Here is a 23,024-nt window from a genome sequence, read left to right on the forward strand (position 1 = left end):
TCAGTAATTTTTCTATTTTTAACGTTAATTGATGGGCATTGTAAGATATGGAGAAACTGGGGGATGAGGGTGTGCAGAAGGAGGGAATGAAAATATAAGAGCACATAATAACCAGATCAGCTCTTTATATTTTACAATTATGATCAAGAGTACTGTAAATGCAAAACTACTCAAAGTATGCAAACTATTATTAAATTCACTAATTTATTTTGCCTTCTATGTTTATAGTAGGTGCATGCAATCTGTACTCAAAGATGGCACTAGAGTTACATGTATGCTTATGAATTCGGTTGGCAGCCTTTTTATTTGTTCTTGTTTTCCTTTTCAAAATGTTCCATGTTAAATTTTAATATCATAGTCTTGATATTTATACAATGTCAGCTTTCTTGATTTCATCATAAATGTTAGGAAATTTGCTTTTGCTTTTTATTTTCAGATTTTAAACTTGATGATTTCCTGAGAATGGGAATGATTCAGTCCTGTTGTTAAGCTTTTCCATTTTAGTTTTTCTATGCAGAGGCTGAAAGAGCCAGAAGATATATAAAGAATAGTAATGTATTTATGTACCATTATTTTTAAGCCAATCTCATTTAGAGCCTCGTTAGGGACTGTGAACATTCACTTCACCCATTCTACAGCTGAGAGGGATCACTACGATCGTGCAAGCTGACCAGGACAGTTTTTCCCCAAAATAATTCTAGACTATGTATTACTTCAGAAACGAACAAAAAAGAATCTGGTCTTGATTAAGGGCTTGAAGGGATGGACACAGGACAACATCCTTCTAATAGACAACTGTCTATCTACATTTAAAAAAAAAATAAAACCAACAACAAAAAAAACAACCAGGCCCTAACTGAGCTGACATTTGTGCAATTTACAAAATAATGGAACCCAATTTCAGCCACTAGATCTTTTTAAACCTTTGGCAACTGGATTAGAGAACCTGGTATTAGTAATTAATCAGAGATTACTAGAGATCAACTAATTTATTCTTTAATCATCCCTTGAAAAAGCTAAACAGACTGAGCTCCCGGAGTCTTTCAGTATAAGGCACATTTTTCAACCCTTTGATAAGTCCTGTGACTCTTCTCTGAACCCACTGCAAATTATGAATATCTCTACAACTAAAAAACCCAAAATCGAGGATAAACCTTATGAATCAGCTTACAAATAAAAAGTTCATTTTTCTATGCTGACTTGGGAGTCCTGTGTTTAAATATTCAATGATCACACTTGTCTGTTTTCAGCTGTGAGTTTGGGCTGTGGTTTTGCCTAGTAATTCAATAAAATAAAACATAACCTGGAAATGAACAACAGGCATTTTCTAGAGAAATGGTGTTGTGCGACACTTCATTGTAAACCTATCAATATCTACTGCCTGTACCCTCAGGCTAGGATTTAATAAACTTGTTATCACCCCTCTTCTGCATTACTGAACTGAAGAAATGGGCAGCAAAAAATATAAGTATACAGGCTTCTTCTTGGTAAGAGTAACATTTCCAGACATTGTCAGTCTCCAAGCCAAGACTATCATGTCTGTGTGTAAGGAAAATGTCAGCAACATACCAGATTTCAGCAGTTGGAATACATTTAAATGATAAAAAAATGTTTTTCTGCAGCTGCATAAAGTGATGATTTTGGCTGGTTTGAATTAGACAAAGTGGAAACAGGAATCATCACAGAGCTCTATCCTCCCCATCTCCACAGGCAGTCCCTGTATTAGAGGCCAAAACAAATGCAACAAGCCCTCTGACTTCGGCCTTTAACTCTAATTAATCAGCATATAAAAATGTATTCTATACATAACAGTACTACGTATCACGTAACTGAAGGTCCTCTAGTTTTACTGCTCTCACTAACTAAACTCTTCAGGTGAGTTTGCTTCTCCAGAAAAACATGACTGCCTGACCTCTACCATCCCTTTGTAACCATTTTTTTTTTTTTCCCTTCTTTCTTCTCCTTAGCAATTCTGGAATGAATGAATCTGGACAGGCTCAGTTGAATAAATATTAGCAGTTGCACAGAAAAAATAGCTTGATAGCTTTAGAAGCTTTAAGCATTTTCCAAATCTTTTCAAAATATCCCATACTAACCATTTCACAACCTTTCAAATACTCTCTAGGAAGCTTTGCTATTTTGTAATCCCTAATTTAAGACATTACTGTACGATTTTTGGCTTCTCAAGATTCTTAAGTCTGAATCATAGCTTCGAAGAGAAGCTGTCATATCAGTTGCTTCTTTTACCAGCCCAGCCTATCCGAATTAATTCTCGGTCCGTTTGTGATTACACAATATCCTTGCATGAATTACCACAAACGCTAGCCTGGAATGTATTACAAGGAAAGGATTTAATGTATTTTTAGCTGTCTTTTAGCATAGTTAAAACAAGGAAGAGGAACCAGATAATGAGTTTAGGCAGCTCTGTACAGACCAATGACAAATACACTGTAGACATTGTTCAGAAACTTTGGCGCTTTCCTTTTTAATTTTTATTACTGGTTTGAGACAAATAAATAGATGGGTGCTGCATAAGCACAGTAAAATTAGAAAATTCTGCTGCCTGTTTTAGGGGAAGTGGCAAAAGGAGAATGTGTAAGCTTGTACCTGAGTTCAGTTTGCATTCCCAGCTTTTAGACCCAAGTCCATCATTCCTAATAGCTAATGTAGCCGTTTGTTCATGCTATGTGCTACCCAGCACCTATTACAAATAGCCAAGGGAGTAGAAATTTTCATGTGGCTTATTCCTCCTAAATACTATCTGAAAACTCACAGCAGCTGTGTATGCAGTCATATAGAGCTAGAATTATTCCCAGAAGCTTGAAAGCATAAAATTTCCCCTCCCATCTACCCTGTATCTTTCCCTTCTAGCTCTCAGCAAAGAAAGAATGTAACTTGTAAGTGATAATGTAAGATCTGTTTGGAGATTCCAGAAAATAATTCATAAGAATAAATATATTGTGCCATATTCTACAGCAGAATTCATACAAGTCCAATATGCAAATCAATGATCATATTAAATTGCTAAATTGCCACAGAACATAAGATAACTACAAAACTGTCATACTTTCAGCATTCTTCCACTGAAATTTCAGTTTAATTGCAAACTGGGAAACACACATAATATGTAGTTAATCAACAGCTTCATTTTAAAAGCAAGGAAGTTCCTAATTTATGTTCGCCAAGTGGAATGATGAAATAAAACAGCTCTTTTCTTACCCTTATTGTACATATTGGTTGGTACTTGGACATCACTCAGACTGATGTTCACAGGCAAGTTATTGAAGTGGTCATTTGGCACTAGAATGAACTCCTTCCCCAGCTCCAGATAGTTTCCATCTTCATCTCGTTCGTTTATGAGCACAGCATTGAAGTATTCATACTGCAACAGAAACCCAACATTCAGTATTCAGAATTCACGTTCAGCATAAAAATATGAGGTTTGAATATTTTTACATATCTATCAATCCATTGATTAACATTTACATGTATCTCCATATAGAATAGAAGAACCAGTATTTTTACCATCTCTTAGATTCTCTCTATACTCCTAAGTACAGGTACATTTCTGAAACCGCATTTATCAATACATCTCAAGAAAACTCCGTATTACCTCAGATCTCTGGCTGCCCTGAAAATGTTTAGGGCAGCCCAGCAAACAACCTGAATATAAACAATGTATGTGCTATTTTTAATACAAAGCTCTCTAGACTTAAATCATTCCCTGGATAATTATTTAATGATGATCTCTCTGTTTAGCTTATTTACATCAGTTCCAGGACTGCTATCAGTGCTGAACTTAGGCCTTTGACAAACTAAAAGAGTTTTTACTTCACAGGAATGTTAATTAAAGCTGTTGTTGCTTGCCTGATGTGTACTGACCATCATTTCCTAAAGAAAAATATTTGCTTTATGCTGAATTTTACAAATGCACATCCTAGTAGGTTTTGCAAAATTATACATACTTTAATATGGACATGTAAACTTGGCAGCGACTTATTTTAAACAAGAAATTATTGTCTGCCTGTTACAGACTCCTGAAGAGTATTTGGCCTATTTTTTACAGAACTATAACCAGATAAGCAAAAGCAATTTAGATAAAATTATTGATTTCCTTACGACCTAGTTTAACCAGAAATTCTATCAAGCTCTGAAGGCAACAAACAGCGAAGACCACTTTTTAACCTCTTAAATAACCTTAATCCTTGGCAAGTTTGTGGCATGTTTCTTATTTGAAAGAGACCAAAGTTTAGTGTCTTTGAAGAATCTCATTCATTTAAATCCTAGTCTCTGCCCTAACTATCCATTTAAGAGTAAATCAATATAAATAATCTTTAGAATAAATTTAGACATTCATAGATCATATGTATCTATGCTACCTGTACAAGGATCAATATATTACACCATTTACAAAGCTGAAACAGACCAGCAAGTACAAAAACTTAGCAGGCTTTTCACAGGCACTGTTTCTCAGTGTGATACACAATTCATTCTACTAAACAAGACTTAGTTAAAATCCTACAAACTATACACTTCCATTAAAAGGCTTGATAATTTAACTAGTATCTTAAATGGAGGCTTACTTGGGAAGCAACTTTCCATATCCTGCTCTTTTAGCTTTTAGTTTTTCAAAATCTCCAACCTGTAGTTTGGATTTTAAATGAAAGTAAAATAAGTCGCTGTATATTGACTAGATTTTGAGCACTTTCTCTGTATGACAGAAAAATTCAGACAGACTCTGTGTTCCACATACCATTAATTATATATAAAAAAGATTAAGACACATCAGTATGTCTTAACAGAAATTAATCCAACATGATTAAACATTTGATCCTAAAGTTATTTTACTTTAATTGGTTTATACTGAGATGAACCAAATAATCTGCTGCATGCATCTTGTGAGTATATTCAGCTACTGAATTCTAAAGTTCTGGGGAAAAAATGCAGTAGCATTTTTTTTTTTTCCTCCAGGAGCAACAGGTAAAGATAAGAGCAGACATATCATTTCTCTGAAGCTGTAGTTTCATTAATTAATTAATTCCAAAAGTTGTTAGAATTATCCAACACACCCATAGATGCTATCCTTCTCTATACTATTTGGGGACATCACCGTTATATATTTGATTCTTGTCTTACCAAAAACAAAAGGATGAAGAAACATGATCATTTCCAAGAAACACCAGTTCCCATTCTATTTGGGAGAAACCTTCTCCATCTCTGCTTATTATCCAGGTTTATCACGGATCATTAACTGCACTGCATGCCTGCCGCCCACATGTGACAGCAGCTATTTCAGTTTACCCTTTCTGCAAAAGCCAGAGACAGTTGGCAGAAGACTTGAAAGCCCAACTCATATTTCCCATTTTAGTAAGAAATAGAATATTCCTTCCAACATTAAGCCATGCACTAATGACTGTTGTAAAATGCAATGCTACTCCAATTCCAAGCAAGGAAGAAGTAAGCTATGTAGCTTTTCCATGATAGATTAGATAGTATCTAAGTCAGGAAGAAAGGCTGATATTCCATCCCCTGGGAGTACAGTGATAAATAAAAATCTATATTTCATGCTTCTTTCTTGCCAGACACCTCTCTCTCCACACCCCCTGGACAGCTGAGTTCCAGCAGGCTGAGGACGATTGTTTCATCTTGTTTCCAAACCACTTGTTTTCTTGTCCTTAAAGACATGGGTTTGTTTTCCTTTTTCTTTGTTGAGCAGGACATCACCTCCACAACTGCTACAGCTACAGATGAGCCATTGTGTTGCTTTCATTACGTTTCTTGGCTTTATAAACCTTAACAGGATTGTCACAGAGAAACCAAAGGGGGTTTGGTTGTTTGTTTTCTTATTAAAGACCATCACTGAAATCATTCACAAACATCTAGCTCTGAATTTTAACACAAATGTATTTAAATATTATACTTTAAGCAAAACGAGAATATATTTGGGGAAAAAAAGATTCTGTACTGAAATATGTAGCAATATACTGTTCCCTTTTAACTGATTTTAAGTTATGTATTATGGAATAATTTCTACAGTAATCCACAAACAGACTTAATGATTTCAAAGATGTAAGTTTACCATGCTTGTGGGTTTGTATAATACTCTGGAAATGGTAGGGAAAATGGACACATTTCAAATAAGAATGTCAGAATATACACGGCAATCACCTCTAAAAGAATATTACTTCCTTTCATTCAGTGAGTTATTTCCCTTTCCAAAGGAGTTAATTAGTAGACATCCTCATTCATCGTGTTCTCTAAGTGGCAAGGCTAGCCAAGTATTAAAATCTGCTATATTCTAAATAAATGAAACCACTCGTTTCACAATTAAGCGTATTTAGGACTGATTGTTTCTTTGGTTGATTTAGTATTCACTGATTTATTGGTCTGAGTCTGTATTTTCTCTTTTCAATTCTACAAGTGTATACAAAATATTATTTATATGGGGTTTTTTAAAGCAAATGGTAGCATAAAATAGTCCTTATGGTATTACAGAAAATTAATATTTTCCTGGGGTTTTTTCCATTTGATTTAGGGAGTTTTGGGGTTAGGTTTTTTGGGGGCTTTTTGCAAGTGAGAAACCTACAAAAATTACATATTTAAGACAGTCCTGTAAATTCTAAGGATTAAATATCAGGATATATATGTAGTTCAAAAATACTAATGAAAGAGATCAGCCTTTAAGCAAAGCTTTTTCTACAGTGGCTTCTTTTGGGCGCTTTCCTTCCAAGGAAATTATTGAGTGTGACAGCTGAAAGGTGATAGAAGGAAAATTAAAAATAAAAATTGGAGAAAAAAAAATATTAAAGTAAATCCATCTCGCATTCTGACACTGCATTCGAGATAATGCCCAAGGGAAAGAGGATAAAGTCCTGTTTGCTGACAACACAAATACTCTACCTGCAAAGCTCTAAGAGAAAATGACTTCAATTTAATCTTGTCAATGGAGGTCAATCTTTGATGTAACCTTAACTAGGTGAGTTCTGAGTGCGCACAATATAACATGCCAAAAAGTTATTAGTCTGATAAATAACAAAATAATTATCCAGGTTGGGAGCATAGCCAGGCTCTACTGTGACTTGGCCAACTGGTGGGTTTACACTAACCTTACAAATAGACTTGAATGGCGAGCAATGAACTGGAGGAAAAGCCATCAAAGGAAATGTCATTCATATAACTTTTTATATGCATCTCAAGATGTAAACATTAACTTGTATACTTTTGTGCATTTAAATTTGCTCAAGTAAACACTTTGGGGGTTTTGTTTGTACATTCCTTAACAGCATCTGCATCATTCTGAATGTTTGATCAACCATCTCAAGCCCCCATTGCATCGTAGTGAAGACTTTGAGCAAGGCCATAAAAACTGGGGACAAATAGGAATCTCAGCTTTGATGTCATACTAATATCTTACCCTTGTGAAGAAAGCGTTCCCAGTGTAAACCAATATAAACTGATTAGTAGCACTCAATAGAAGAGCACTGGGCCATTCCTCCTCAGCAAGGAGCTGACCATATTTGAGACACCCCAAAGAATCGTATTGCTAATGGTCTGCAGAACTCTGGGCTGCTCTAATATACTGGTAGTATAGCAGAGGCTCATAGGGCTGTCAGGAACTGATCACAAAATTCTTTTACAGGTTTCTTCAGGCTGACTAGCAAAAGCAAGCTTTGTTTTAAAACACCGTAAGATAGCCTGAGCCACAATACAGAAGTGTGGGCTTGTAGGATCTCTTAGGATGGCTGCCACAGACCTATGGTAATGATGATAAAAATTAACTCATTCAAAAGGTATCATAGAAAAATTGTGGGAAAGTGGAAGGTTTGTGGCACACAATGAGAGCGACAGGATTAGGTTGCAGAGGAGAACTGATGTACAAGGCAAGAAAGAAACTTTGAAGCTATCTGTTCCCGTTTAGCCACTTCTTTTGGCATAACTTCTTAACTAAACAAGCACTTTGATTACAATGGATACTTTGCTGAGACAAGACATCAGTAATTTAGATATAATACTGAAAAGTATCGCACATGACTTGCATAATTGCAGCATTGTACGAACTGTGGTAGATGAGTGATGTTCTCTATTTCCATTTACATTTATCTTATTGTAAACAAATATCTTGTGGTGCTTGAATTATTTATCAAATATTTGTTAACATCATAAACAGAATATTTATTTAAATATAAACATTTACTGTGCAATTTAAAAGAAAGATACGTGCTAATGCAATTTGCCTTTGGAATTTACAGAGTACTTGGCATGTAAAGGTAAACACATATTGGTTGGTTTCATCTTATTTTAAAATGAAGTATTTTGTTTTAATGGTATGAAACAATGCAAGCCATAATTTTAGATATTTTTTTTCTACAGTATAGAAATTATTATTTTTTTTCAAAAAGGCTCTCAAAAGTATTTTTACCAAGACAGCATAAAAAAAGTCCCATTCACAGAGCTGCAAGGGCTAGGAAGGTGTAAGAACACAACTGGGAATGATTTGCACTAATGGGTCAGCGCTACAGCAGTATTGGGGTTACCCTGATAATTTTTAACTACGCAATAACCATATTCACAGTGTTTCTGCAACCATACAGGTCATCCAAACACAAAGCTGGAGGGGTAGAGCATCAGAGAGAAAATGAAAAAGTAGAAAATAGCATGGAAAATGAAGACTGCAAAATCTAGCACTAAATAGCACAGATAGTCAAATTATTGTTCATTTCTAGCTATCTATGAGAGTTTGAGCAAAATAGATGCTACCATCAGTGAGTTAAAAAGAAAAAAAGAAAAGAGGAAGTTTCTTTTTTCAGGACTCTGACAAGCAGGATACGTCTCACAGGGCAGAAGTGTTCATGATACGTGAAAAACAAAATGAGAAAAGTTATCCAGTCTGAGACTACAAAAGACATTGAAAACAGTCTCCACTCTGGTATTCATGTGTTAACAAAGAGGCAGATGTCTGAATGCCTATCAGTTTCTAAGGTTCAAAAAAATCTCTTCTGACAATTGTCCAGTAAGGAGAATTTATGTTTTGAAGCATATGATTAAAGCTCTTGTATTCAAGTACTTGGTCTGATGTTTAGCGAGCAAGTATAGAAGGTCATAAAAGCAAACTGCCTCATTCAATAAAAGCTGTTCTGAATTTTAAAAAGCTTTTAAATTGAGAAAACTGGCATCTCTTGTTGCAAGATACGATCTTTGTAATTTCTGATTATTCCCTGAAAGGTCATGCTTGCTCCTCTGTAGGAACTTCCAACATTTTTTCCCCCTTTTTTCCATGTCTTTATTCAACAGCAAGGCTCAGAAAACACCTGGGATTTGAAATGTTGTGATCAATCCCTCTCTAATCATGGAAGTAGTACAGAAACGTTACTTGCATCCTTGCAAAAACAACTGATCTGTTTTCTAAACAATTAAGATTAAGATGACCTTCCCGCAGGCTATCCATTCCCTCCCAATATGATTACTCTATTAAAATTGTCTTAAAACAGGTTAAGTAATAATTTATTATAGTATAAAAATCAATTATACCGGCATGTAAATTTATAATGCATCAAGGTCTCAGAGGCGTTGTAAGGATTAACTGATTGATTGAAAGTGGCAAGTAGTAAGTAATTATGATGGCTATTTTAAGTCATCCATTAAAGTTAAAAAGAGTTAAAATCTTGAGGTTACAAGTTTCAGATGAAGCCTCCATTTTCTTTACAGATAAATAACGTTAAAAATATCTACTTTTATATAGAAAAGCTCTCAAGATTCTTTTCTTTGTCACGAGGCTGAACAAAAACTCTTTGGTCACTTAAATTTAGTAAACACAAGAAGGAGAAAAGGTTTCCATCAGTTTGACATTTTGGACACCTGTATCACAAGCCTCACTGAAGATCTAACGTTTTTACTGAGTCTAGAAATGCAAGTGTTCAGTGTGTTCATTTTCATACACATAAAGCCTCCAGGCAACACCTTCTGGTAAAGAGCAAAACAAATCCCTACTCTGGTGGCACTGTAATTTCTCCCTTCTCCCAATGGATGTATGTTAAAAAGATACCAGTTACATAGATAAGTAAATCCGAGCCAGTTATGCTCCTACAGAGCTGGAGTGAACCATGGAGACAGTTTACAGCAAATTTCTACAGCAACTTCCATTAAGAATTTCATGACTTAAGTGAATCATCTCGTAACCAGAATACAATAATGGTAGAGTCTGTGATTTTGTGAAGGTTGAGCATTTCAAAACCAAATAATTACCAGAAAGGCTGCACCCCCATCAATGAGCTTACACTCAAATACTGTGAAACAATAAAAAGGCAAAAATCCCCAACCTGGAAAAATCTACCAATATAGTAGTGTGGCCCTTTGATAAGGCTTATCTTTTGCACATTTTGCCAAGCAAACATGACAGGAACACTTCTGTGGCTGGGGCAGTCCCTGCTCAGCTGCACCCAAAATGCTCCCTCCTGCAGTTCCACCAGGAGCCGGGCAGAGCTCACCCAGCTCCGTGCTTCTGCTGAGGACGCATCTTCCCAACTCGCTCCTGATGAACACAGTACAGAACGCTACACTTAATGCTTCCTGCCCAGAAATACACTGATAGAATGTCTGTTGGGCATTATTTAAAGCACGCTTTGGAAGAAGCGGCAATTAGCCTAAAACTTTTCACTCCAGAAGGACAAGCTCCGTGCAAGAGCAAAGAAAACAAGTGAAAACCAATAAGCACTTCTACAGTAATGGGGATCCTCCCTTTTCAGACTAGGAAAACAGAGATACAACATTACACAGTAATGAATTAATATTTTGCAGAGGACTGAAAACCCTCACTATGCCTCATTTTTGTTTTAGATTACAAGTATTATCCCACTGATGCAGGTGTGGCCAAACGCAGATGCAAAATACCGATAAGAAAACACACGCTGACAGGTTGTCAGGGTGCCCGGGGTCGGGGGGCTATAAAATCTCTGCAGGTCTGTTGAGCAGTTAAGACGCACAGACACACATTGGAGAAAGCTTTCAGCTACGCTTCTCTCAAAGTCTAGAGACAGAAAGAGAAATGCAGTTTGATACATGACAGACATAGCACCTTGATTTTAAAATATCTGGTTTGTTTGTTGGGGTTTGGTTTTTTTTTTTTTAAACAGGTAAAAAGTCAGGGAGAGGGGATCATTCTTTTTCAGCAGCTGGGAAAAGAAGCAAAAATCAAGCATGTGTGCTCTTTATGGGATTAACTACTGAATTCTACTGGCCATGCTCTGGGCATAAGATTAGCCATATTTTAAACTTGATCAGTATCGTGAAGGTACTTGTCACATTTGAAAGGTGCATGAAGTGTAATCTAAAGTTTATCGTATTTACCCTCACAGTCCATTTTTGAAAAAAGTTGTGTGTCTCTAGCGAACAATCAATGGAATTCTTCCCTCTTAAGTCCACTAACTCAAATATTTCCAAAACCAGTTTTATGGGACTGACCTTTTTAAACAAATTATATCATCTATGCATCTTTATAGATGCAAAAAAATCTGCAAGATTTTGCCTCATATTTAATACCATTTTCATTACTAGCTAGAAGCACAGGACTCCATTTCTCTTTAAGCCCTCATAGATCATATCAAGCGAGTGAACAGGTAGGATCAACAACTTCTATCAAATAATTCTGTAAAAGAATATTCCATAAAAGAAAATACCAGAAACTACAGACTTGCTTCAAAATCAATACAGTAATAGTTTCTAAAGTTTTCTATTCTACTGCAAGGCAAACACTGAATGGTGTTCAATATAGAACATTAAAAAAACTCTCCATACAGTTTAAAATGTGCTATAGAAATAGAAAACTATTTCACAAATGGATAAGCTGAAAAGTTGTAGTGAAATCAGTATAGTTCCACGCATGTTCAGCTCATCTGACACATTCAGGTTGATGACAACCTCAAGGCTGCTTCTAATTATCAGTGGAGACATATCTGACTTCTTTGTGCCTTTTTACAATCATATGCCCTAAGTGCCTCATTCCTACTTCCAAGTAGAAAGAAAAAAAATATTTCTCAAGCTCTACATCTTCTCTGTGTCCCATGAGAAGCCACTTTAACCCAGGCTCTTCACAGTCTAAGGCATGCATATATTGCTGCCCTGTACTCAGCAAGAGCTGTACTGTCTCCTCAAGAAGATATGCTCAGGGAGCGTAGACAATCTATATATAGTGTTTTCCTGGGTTGGGAGTTAGTAACTATCGCTAATAAAACAGAAAGTAACAGGAAGTTCATATCCAGCAGTCAACATCTGAACACTAAGTGTGGCTCTGAATGATGAATTAAACATGTACTTTACCAGCTTTTTTTTTTTCATACCAACAGGGGATAATCAAAATAATTAAATACTGAAGGACTTGAACAGAATAAAATTTCATGGTCCTTTCCGCAATCCAAGGTTTGTTTTGTTACTCCTAACCACCCACCATACACACAGGAGGTTAAATTAATATTATTGACTACACAAAGGAAAGAAAAAGAACACGTGCAACATTATTGAATCTATTTGGGAGTAAAGTGAGAGATGAGATGTTGAGCAACTGAATGTATACAAATCCTCTTCGCATGATTAATGGCTCTCTCATGAAATATAGAAATTTGGTAAGCTAAGTCCACAGTTGAAATAACAAGACTATGATGATGAGTTAACTCAATAAAAGAAACACGTCTCCCAAGTCACATAGTTCTGAGAAAAAAAGAGACAATGGCATCTATTTTATTCATAAAATGAATTTGAAGTGTTCAAAAAATCTCACAGTGAAAAAAACTATTCATGAGAATAATTATTCTATGGGGGGTGGGGGAGGTGGGGCGGAAAGGGGGACATATGTTTTTTGACTTCTTTCAACAAGCCCGAGTCTTAGATAGAGAAACTCAGAGTTCGCGTAAACCAGCTGAGGCAGATTTGCCTCAAATACTAGTTTATATTTGGTCTGGGAGCTCGGATGCAGGATGGCGGGTGAGGGGGTGGAAATAGGGGCAGGTTAAGAACTTGGATATTGCAAAATGCGTGTGTAGGTCAAATGAACTCCAGGACACTATTCGCTTCCTAAATTTGTGTGAAAAGTACAGTCCAAGAGTTAAGTTTATGAAATATAAAAATGATCTCTTTATGTCTTCAACTTTTAACCATTTTTCGTATCAAGCAAGGACAGGCTAACAATGATAACAGCAACAATAAAGGAACAACATTATATAAACTGAACTTGTCAGAGCAACATCATGAAACTATCTGGAGTCTGTATGATTATTTCTTCACTATATTAAAATCTCAGATACTCATGGAACAATTTACTGGAATACTTACTGAGCTGCTGGCTGTGTTGCTATTGTACTCCTACACAACTTCAGAGTTATGGTCAAGCCTATAGCATAGTGTAAGGCTCTGGGAAAGCAACTGAAGAAACTATTTAGATTTTTAGAAACTTTATGATTTTCCATGTTCCAGCTGTAATTTGTGTGACACTTTTATCTATTCTGCATAAAACAGATAAACACTTTTAGAAAAGGTGATCAGGCAAATCAAGGCAACCAAAGACATAAAATTCTAGTTTGAACCCCCCCATCCGGGTGATGGCATAACTGGTAGTTTTATGAATCATCTACCCCACAATCCAGCTTGCTTCCCAGTCTTGTTTACAAGCATTAGAAGCGCAGGCTAGAGGTAGGAGAGATAACATCTTCCTAAGACTCTGAAGAATCCAAGAAATGTTCCTAGTAAGGGCCTTGCGTGAAGGGTTCTGCTGAGAACTGAGGAAGTCTCAGTGGACAACGGCAGCCCAGACTGGGTACGGGGTGTCTTTATGCGTTTCCCTAGCTCAGCAGGAAAGATCACACACGTAGAGGCCTCTCAGCCATCTAAACAAATTAAAAACCATTTTGCAGCTCTCTTTAGTTACTCTCTCTAAACATCCTAATTTCCTATTTCACTGCTCCCTTCCTGTCTCTGGTAAAGAATAAATTGAAAACAACAAGACACGAGAGGGAATACAGTGATCATTCAGTCACAAACGAGTCTGAAATGCTCATCTAGTGAAAAACACGAAGAACCCTTCATTCCTACCAGATGTTTATCTAAGATTCTGCTTCTTTTGTTACCAGAACATCATATGAAGAATGGCATTTTTAAGGACACACGCATAGAGGTTTTTTTCTTGTTACTATTCTTTTAATGGAAAACATGATACACAGATAAATAAATTCCCCTACGTGTGTCTACATTGAAGGAGAAGAGCTGAATGTAAAAAGATTATATACATTGTTAATTATAATTTGCAGGAAAATCCTACATTGCCTTCAACCATTTACTGCAGAAACAAAGATTAGTGCAAATATAACGTACTCCCTTATAGAAAAGATTTATCAGTTTTAAATATGTTGATCTTATTGCCACAGCTAACACAATATTCATAAGACTATAATCATACATAATATCCATTAAAATAACCATTTAAAGACATAATTACTATATTTCATGTATCTTCCGTGCTTACTTCATTTCAAGTCTGTAACAAAAATGACATGTAGTGCCAATAGCCTTCCCTGAAAAATATAGGTCATAAGCCATCTACCCACTGCAATTCAGTGTCATCTTGAACAAAAGGCTTAACCAACAAGAGAAAGTATTTGAAATAATGAAATATTTGTGAGGCTGACCCAGAGGTTATTAATTCAGGCTTCCCGGACATAAGTTTACTACACAGATTACTTACTATATGTAGATTCCAAGGGAGAAATTACACTAGATATTGTTACATTAGCCTTCAACTGCCAGAAAAAGATCCTCCCTCCTAAATAAGGTGCCATGAAAGCACTTCATTAAGCAACCAGCTTGTCATTAGCTATTTCATTGAAATAATATATAGAGTGACTAGACCACACAGGGATCTGAACAACAATACGTACAACATATCATGAAGAAACCCTGAAATGTAATACACATCTCAGTCATTTACAGATCTGTAGTTTAAACAAACATAAAGACCTAAACCAGACTTATAAACTTTAGTGACAAAAAATATTTTCAAAGACAGAAGGGCTTATGCTAATGGATACCATCCAAAATGCCTAATGTAACACACATCATCTTAAAACAGAAATACTCCATGGGTAATTCCTCAGCAAACATTCAGGTACTTAGAGTGCAAATATGAGCTTAGGTTTACCTGAGCTATACGCTGACACTGAAAATTTGCAAAGTCTGTTTATAGTAAAGCTGATTGGGAATAATGAAATGGCATCCCTGAAATCTCTCCAATTCCCATTCTAAATATTACTGTATTTAGAAAGTTTTACAACAGGAAGACTTATTATTAATACAAGATTATTTTCTAATCAGAATAATGTCTCTACTTACATATATATCCTGTATTTTAACTGCTTTACAAATGACTTGCATATTTGTCAGCGTCTTGGATTCAGTTAGACAGTGACAAGCCCTAAATACTTCAAGGAAATGAGATGTATTCAATTAAAAAAAGCTTCTCATCTCTGTTACAGCTACGCAGAGACTTTGAATTACATGTGAATGGTGGTTGCTGCAGCTGAAAACAATAGCTGTCTCTTTATCTTGAAATGTATACATGAATAAGGAGCTAATCAGATATGATACCACTTTTATGTACAGAAGAACTAAGAGGGTTTCCAACTGCACTTTTTAATATCCATTCCCCAAATCCTCTGTATGAGTGTGCCTGAGAAGGTGAAATAATTTTGACTTTTAGTGCTTCTTTGCAGCAGTAGCTCTTAACAGCTCCCAGGCATTCATACAGTCAGCAGTGGCCAAATAGCAAATCACCTTCCTGGTCTTCACTAAGGATATTTAGAAAGAGATCAGTCACGCTGATAGTTCAAGACTCACATGTTCAGCACATTTTCCTATGCTCCCAGCTCGACGTATTAATGCACAACACTTGGCATCTTCCAGACAAAGTTCAAGCGTTACGTTGGGTTTTCTCTTACCTAAGCCTCGCAGTAATTTCTGAAGGCCAGGACTTTGTCAAGCAAATATTAATGAATGGGAAAATAGAAGACGGCCCTCAAAATACAGCCAGCCCTCTACAGTTCTCCATGGAAGGCAGCAAGATTAGCTCTCCAACGTTATTCCCGGTTAGCCTGGGTATTCATGTTTCTCAATCCTTCAGAGTATTTCCAGTGGTGGTATTTGTACATCCCATCATAATGCTGCTGAACGTTTCAGCAGATCTGTTGAAGAACTGTAGGATGATAACAGGTGAAGAGCTTCACCCTTTGTTTCTCTCTTACACTATTCATTCTTTGTTTCTTTCTATTCTTCCTAAATCCGGCTTATATGAAATGCAGTTGAAACTGAAGCAGCAAACATATCCATCACTAGGCTGCTAGAAGTAAAAAGTTGAGCAAGTCAGATAAAATGAGAAACTTCTTACTTTACACTAGCCTCGCTGGAGTCATACTATTTGAGGCTCTGCTGTTAACTACAAATTAGTAGGTTAATGAAGTTCAAGCAAGAATTGTGAAATTCTAAGTGTTGTTTCTGAAACTCAAAAGTTTTCTGTCCCATTCCAAGACAGCAATTTCTTTTACTTCAAATCAGAAAAGTCAAGCGTATCTATATATTTCCACAATGAAATCTTGCTGAAAATTGATTTTTCAATAGATACTGATTTTAAACATGTTAAAGATGTTAAAAAATGCAGAAAAAACCCTCAACATCAACATTTTGTATCTCTCAGGGGAGAGATCAATCTTGATTCCCTAGTTGTAAGATGGGAATTATCACATTTTTCATTCTTGCAGGACTGAAACTGCCTGATGAAAAACGCTCCATAGCATTACTAGCCCTCCAAAGCATTACCAGTACTGCTGTATAAACAGATATCCTACCTAATATGTACCACCAGCTATAACACAGAGTGGTACTCCACATTCCCTATCTGAGCACTTAACAGACCGTACTGAAAAAGTCCTGTTGAAACTTGCTGTTTCTGAATGCAGCACCTGCAGCTCGACATCACTTGAATTCAACAGGTTCTCTTTGGATGAAATCTATACACAGTAGTTTGCATAACGCTGTCTAATTCCAGGCAAGAGCAACACTAGCACCCGACAGAGTTTAGTGCTCTGATTTACCTGCTGAAACCATTTCACAACTGTAGTCAGGTGATGCTTCTATTTTTAGCAGCAACAAAATAACTACCTGCCTGGATCTCAAAGCCTGGAATGAACTATTCATTTGACATAATGTTTACAGGCAAGCTAATCAGGGCTTCATTGATTTTGAATGATAAGTAGTAAAACAGCTTCCTAATACGTTGTTAGTATCTATGATTCTGTCTCACTTCTGTGGATGCAGGCCAGAAGACATCCTAGAATAGCTAAAAAAAAATCTCCTATTTTTTATATTTTCTACCAAGCCAAATGCTTAAGCATCACCATGAGTCACAGAGGTTGACTAGCTGGTGACAATCATGTGTTGAAATTATAAACGTCAAAAGGCCGTGATTCACTTAAATCAACCGCCTGTGTTTAATTTACTTATATTAAGCTTCCACATTTCTGAGACATGGTTTCACCCAACTGCTTCCCTGGGAGTGTAAATCACCATCAAAGTACAGAAGAGTAAATCTGCAGAACATAACTGGGTTTGAATATGACGCACGGCAAACAATTACAAAAGCACATATACGGCTTCATTGTTAAAGCTGCTCCAGCCTTGGAAACATCTTCACATTTTTCCACAGTTTATGCAGGAATTTAGAATGTTGCAAGTATATAATTAGTATTAGATGTGATTAATTCATACTGTGGGAAAATACAGAAAGAACTGAAATAGAGCTCTGTGGATCTCCTTTCTCTCCACCCAAACTGCAATCAAGCATATGCCTATTCGACTTTCTGAACATACTGCCAGAACTCAATTTTGGGAGCTGGCTTTTTTCTCCTCTGGCTGTAATATTGAATGTTTCATTTTTCAATGTCACACTATTTACCATGCACATATTTTAGTCATATCATTTCACAGTATGGTTCTGAGGCTGGTTGGCTCACAGTTTCTTTGTATCTATTTTCCTTCATTCTCTTTTTCACTTCTTTCTCACAAGGCTGTTTGCCGAGTCTTATTTGCCTATATTTGTAAAATAAGAACAAACTATTATCAGTCCTTTGAAAGGCACATAATACAGAGTGCTAGGAAAAAAGCTGCAGGTTTCATCTGTGTGGTTTGAGAAGAATCAGTTTTGATTTCTACTCTGGTTCACTCTGGATTTTGCTATGAGCCGTGTATTGGGATCAGATCGAAAAATCTTCAAAGTTTACTCGTTGGAATGCTGAAAACGTGAAACCCAAACCCTTTTAGAGTTTGACACAGAACAATAAATCAGTCCTCAGATTACTGCAGTGGGGCTCAAATGTGCTTAAAGAGTTCTGTGAACCTTAGCAAAAATGTCATGGAAATTTAGCTATTAATGATAGCCAAAGTCCATCAATGCTTGGCATGGTTCCAACAAGTTTTAATATAAAGTTCGCAAAGCTTTGGCAAGCACAGGCTTTCACTGGTGTTTACTTACCTGCAATAAGCAGGAGTAATACATTCCTATGTACAATCAGTTTCTGAATTTGGTGTGTGTTTCACCATGCTAAAATTAAGTGAAAGCAAGACAACAGAGAAAAAAGTGATATAAGGAATAAAGCATGGGAAAAGAAATTAAGATTTTGGTCCTACTCTGCCAAAATTGCACATGCCACCTGAAACGATGAGAAGTGAAATGGAAATAATAAATGCCCGAGTGACTTAAATATTTAAGTTTCATTCTCAAATCTTGCATTTGGCTTTAAATTTGGTGCAACCTCTGCTGTGTTTAAGGATAACTATGCTGTACAACAGAGCCCAAGGCAGAAAATTCCTTAATACAGAGACTAAAAAAAGGGGGCTGGAGACTGTATTACCCTGCCTACACAGTACTATGCCTGAGTTAATTGGCATTATTAAGAGAAGAGCCTGTGACATCAGAGGCAGCCTCGTACTCCACAGACCTTCTGCCCTCAAGACCAAACTAAAGGCCTCCCCTCAAGGCCCTGCATTTGGCCACACGGACAGACCAGCATCTTACACTGCAAGCACCATAAAGGATGTCACAGAAAAACTGGACTTGGGTGTTTCTAATCATTTTACCCAACAGTTAGTTAAGAGGCTGCCTTTAAACTCTCCTGAGCTGACATTTTCTTCTGCAGTCTATTGCTGTATGATTCCCTAAAAAGAAGCATTCTGTACATTGGAAACAGAAAAATATATGAATAAACAAATTATAATATTATAAATGGCATATCATAATGCTGTTATTTTATAACACATTTCTAATTCTAATCACAACTTCCTACCCTGCTAACAATTGTGTTGATTTTAATATAAAATAATCCCTAATTCTTTGCTATCTAGGTTATTGCTTGTGTTAGCTAAAAAGCATATAGATCATTGATTATATTCATAAGCTCATCAATTATCATATTGCTGTCATTCTGTAGTAACCATTTTTAAACAGGTTCAACATATTAAGGGGTGTTAAAACTCTGACAATAAAATCTGGCTCTTAACCATATTTATTGTATTTTTAGGCCGTGTTTATCTGGCACTTATTGGCCTCCAAGTCATATACCTGCACTAATGGGGGAATATATCTTGTTGCCCCAGTATTTACTCAAAAGAACATTTGCTCATGTACTCTTCCTTCTTCTCTTAAATTCAGTATATTGTACTGTATTTGGCTTTATTTATAAACAAAAGGCTATGCTTACTGCAAATTCTAAGTCTTAAAACAGACTTTATTAGATTAAAATTAATTTCCTTCAAAATGTCAGCCTTTTTACATCTGAGGAGAATGTTCTGACTTAATATTTTGAGAGGAGGGGAAAAAACTAGTTAATGAGGGGGAAAAATACACACATTTCCCTCACTCTGACAACAGACGCACTTTCATCCTTGTACAGCACAGTCTTCTCCTACCCCAGTGCTCCCTACAAGCTCTGCCTGAGGTTTCCCACGAGGGACGCCCCGCTGCTGGCCTGGCCCCCACTGCCTCTGCAGGTCCAGCTGCAACTCCACCGTGCTGCAAGCTACTGGCTACATCATTCTGCCTACACTAGCCACAGTCTGTCTCTCTGTCTGCACTTCTCCAGACTGCAAGAAACACTGCAGGGGTTTGTATGCAATTGTGAGATTGGAAACGCCTGTACCAAGGTCTGTCCTCTCTCCCTTTTAGTTGCTACAAAGGTGGCATCAGCAAGGTAGTTTATTGCCAGACTACAAGTTTCCTGACATGGGCAACTTGCCCATGATTCAAGGCGGGGAGACATTACTCAGGGAAGATCCTCCTTCACCACAGAGAGGAAAACTGTACTGGGTACTCAGATTTCTTTTTTTCTTTTAGTGACAACAGTAGACATAAGAGGTTTTCAAATCATAGTACACAAACCGTTTTGGAGCAGTTAGGGGTTGTGCAGGCAGGGCAGCAGCACTCCGTCTTACCTGGATGAGGAGCCAAGGCTTTGGCCATCCCTGCTGCACTGTCTGCAAGCACCACCGGAGCCGCCTTACCCCTCCTCATCCCCGAAGCACCATCCCACACCCACATGTGCTGCTGGGAGAGGCAAGAAGGATACAGGGGAAGCAGGGGCTCAGCTTGGGGACAGATGCTTCTTGGGGAGCACAAAGGGTGAGCTGCTCCTCACCAGAGCTGGATGGGCTTGCAATGGGTGTGGGGTGAGGGTCCTGGTGTGGGAAAAGAGAGGGTGTGTGCACACTGCCCAGGAGCTGCTGCTCCTTCTGCAGATGGTGGCTCTTGAGGAAAACTGGCATCTGCAAACCCTTGACATCAGCCCTCCAACTGGGGGCACACAATTACTCTTGACAAAGGGAACTGCCAACCATTGCCCCTTGGGGAGAAACAAACTAAATGCTTCCTCACATTTGTGTGAGTCAATATGGCTTTGTAAGAGATTTATTTCCTCCAGGTACACTACATGAAGACACGCTTTAGAAAACCTGGTACAAAGACTCTCTTTTCACCACCGCCACTTAAATATTCATAGAAAAGGGAAGTAATGGGGAGCTTATTGGGAAGAGATTATAAAGGGAAGATCTGATAGCAGAGGAGAACAGATCTACAGAGTGACCTTTAATAAATAACTGCTACGGTCCCAAGCAAGTTAATAAAATTGCAGACTAATTTAAACACTTCCCCTTAACCTGCCCTTCAACAACTGAATGGTCAAGACAATGTATACAAACAGAGAGGTCAGCATTTGCTAATGACCACAAAAAGCTTCCTCACTGCAGTATTGCAGACAGACTTTAGTTCGAGACTTCAGCGCTGAGTCACGGACTATACCCTTCCCTACATGTGTAAGACATTAAGGGTTCATCACAGAAACTTAAATAAATTAAATCATTCCATTGCAAATGACAAAAAGGGAACTTTCAAGTTGCGCAGTTATTATTCAGAGATATGGAAGCAATAAAGTTAAGGTTCCACATGCATCCTTAGCTCTGTGCTTTGGTCTACATGTAGTGGTGGTTAATTCCATAAACCACTAATCGTTTTTTTTTTTTTTTTCCCCTAAAAAGAACAGAATAATACTTTTTATCTGCATAGTCTATAAACTCTCCAGAAACACATCTCTACTTTTATTTAAATAATCCAGTCTCCCCTTTGCTGACATTTTTATGCACTAAGATCTCTTTCCTGTATCTACACATTTTGGCATTCCAATTACATTTCTCTACACGGAGCCCCACCAACAATCCTCGCCTCTAAGAATCTAAACAGGCTACAAAGGGCTTTCTCAATGGAGGTATCCCTCTGCGTTTTTCTATCCATTCACAGCACTGCATATTTAGATAAGTCTAAATCTAACTTAATTGAATGTGCAGGAGGTCTTTATATGCCTATAATTTTTCATCATTACTCAGTCTTGTTATTCACAGGCTGTTGCAGGTTACTTACAAAATATATACTGTGTATTTTTCAAGCAAGTGACTTCCTTTGACTCCGGCTGACATACAAGTACTTTACAGTACATAAAAGGTGTCTCACATACATATTTAAAGCTGCAATAAAAATATTTGATGTTATGTAGAAAACAGTACTAAAATCACATAATTAAAGGCTATCTCAAATTCACACAAACAAAAGAGAACAGATTCAGTCTTAACAAGAAAAGAGGATATATTTATCTCTGCCATTGATATTTTCAATCTCTGAGGGCTTATTTGTCCACTGTTACAGATATGATAATTTTCTTTTGGTTTTCCTTTTCTTGTGAGACAGGCAAGTTTGTGAGACATTTTCTTATTGAATTTTGAGTGAACATTTTAAAAGAAATTTCAGAATATGGAAACACTTCTCTGGGAACAAGTGACCACTATATTCCACATAGTTTGCAAGATGCAGAAAAGAGCAATTCTTATGCAAATATTCAGAACTCCACTGTATTTTCTTTAGAAGATGTAGATGAATTTTAACTGTGTATCCATTTGGGGTGCAGTGCTTCCTTTTTTGAGACTAAACAAAAGAAATTAAAATGTACTATATTGAGGTCCAGGTCCACATTATGCCTTGCGCATAATTGCTGAATTGCATAATTGATGAAACATTACAACTTTGTTATGTTGAAGGTTGTAGGGATTATTTTAATTTTTTTTTAACTTCTCTTATATTGTCTCAAATAACTTGAGCATTTTTACCCTTATCCTTCATCAATTACCTGGCTGCGAAAATCCTGAAAGGTGCAAATTGGGAGATAGGCATCTACAGACAGGCAACTCGCATGGAAATGCCACGACAACTGCAGTAGAGAGATTGCCAATAGTAAAATCTGAACATATGAGAAGTACAAGAGCTTCCTACTCTCTCTAGTATAGAAAAAAGGTGAAGTTCTTTGTAGAATTTCAAAAAACAGATTTAGAACTTCTTGCACCATAAGTGGTTGTGAAGTCAATCAGAAACACAGATGAATACACATCAGAAGTTTGTGAAT

General features: G+C 36.9%; 1 protein-coding gene across 1 annotated transcript in view; it reads right to left on the minus strand.

Annotated features, from left to right (window-relative positions):
* The window catches only part of CACNA2D3 (calcium voltage-gated channel auxiliary subunit alpha2delta 3), a 456,710-nt gene that overhangs the window by 275,932 nt on the left and 157,754 nt on the right, over positions 1-23,024 (minus strand). Inside the window, exon 5 of the mRNA XM_074151549.1 lies at positions 3,220-3,382. Within this exon, the coding sequence (XP_074007650.1) occupies positions 3,220-3,382 (163 nt within the window). The remainder of the gene's footprint in view (positions 1-3,219; positions 3,383-23,024) is intronic.

Source organism: Numenius arquata, chromosome 8 (genome assembly GCF_964106895.1).
Source record: "Numenius arquata chromosome 8, bNumArq3.hap1.1, whole genome shotgun sequence".
NCBI classification, from domain to species: Eukaryota; Metazoa; Chordata; class Aves; order Charadriiformes; family Scolopacidae; genus Numenius; species Numenius arquata.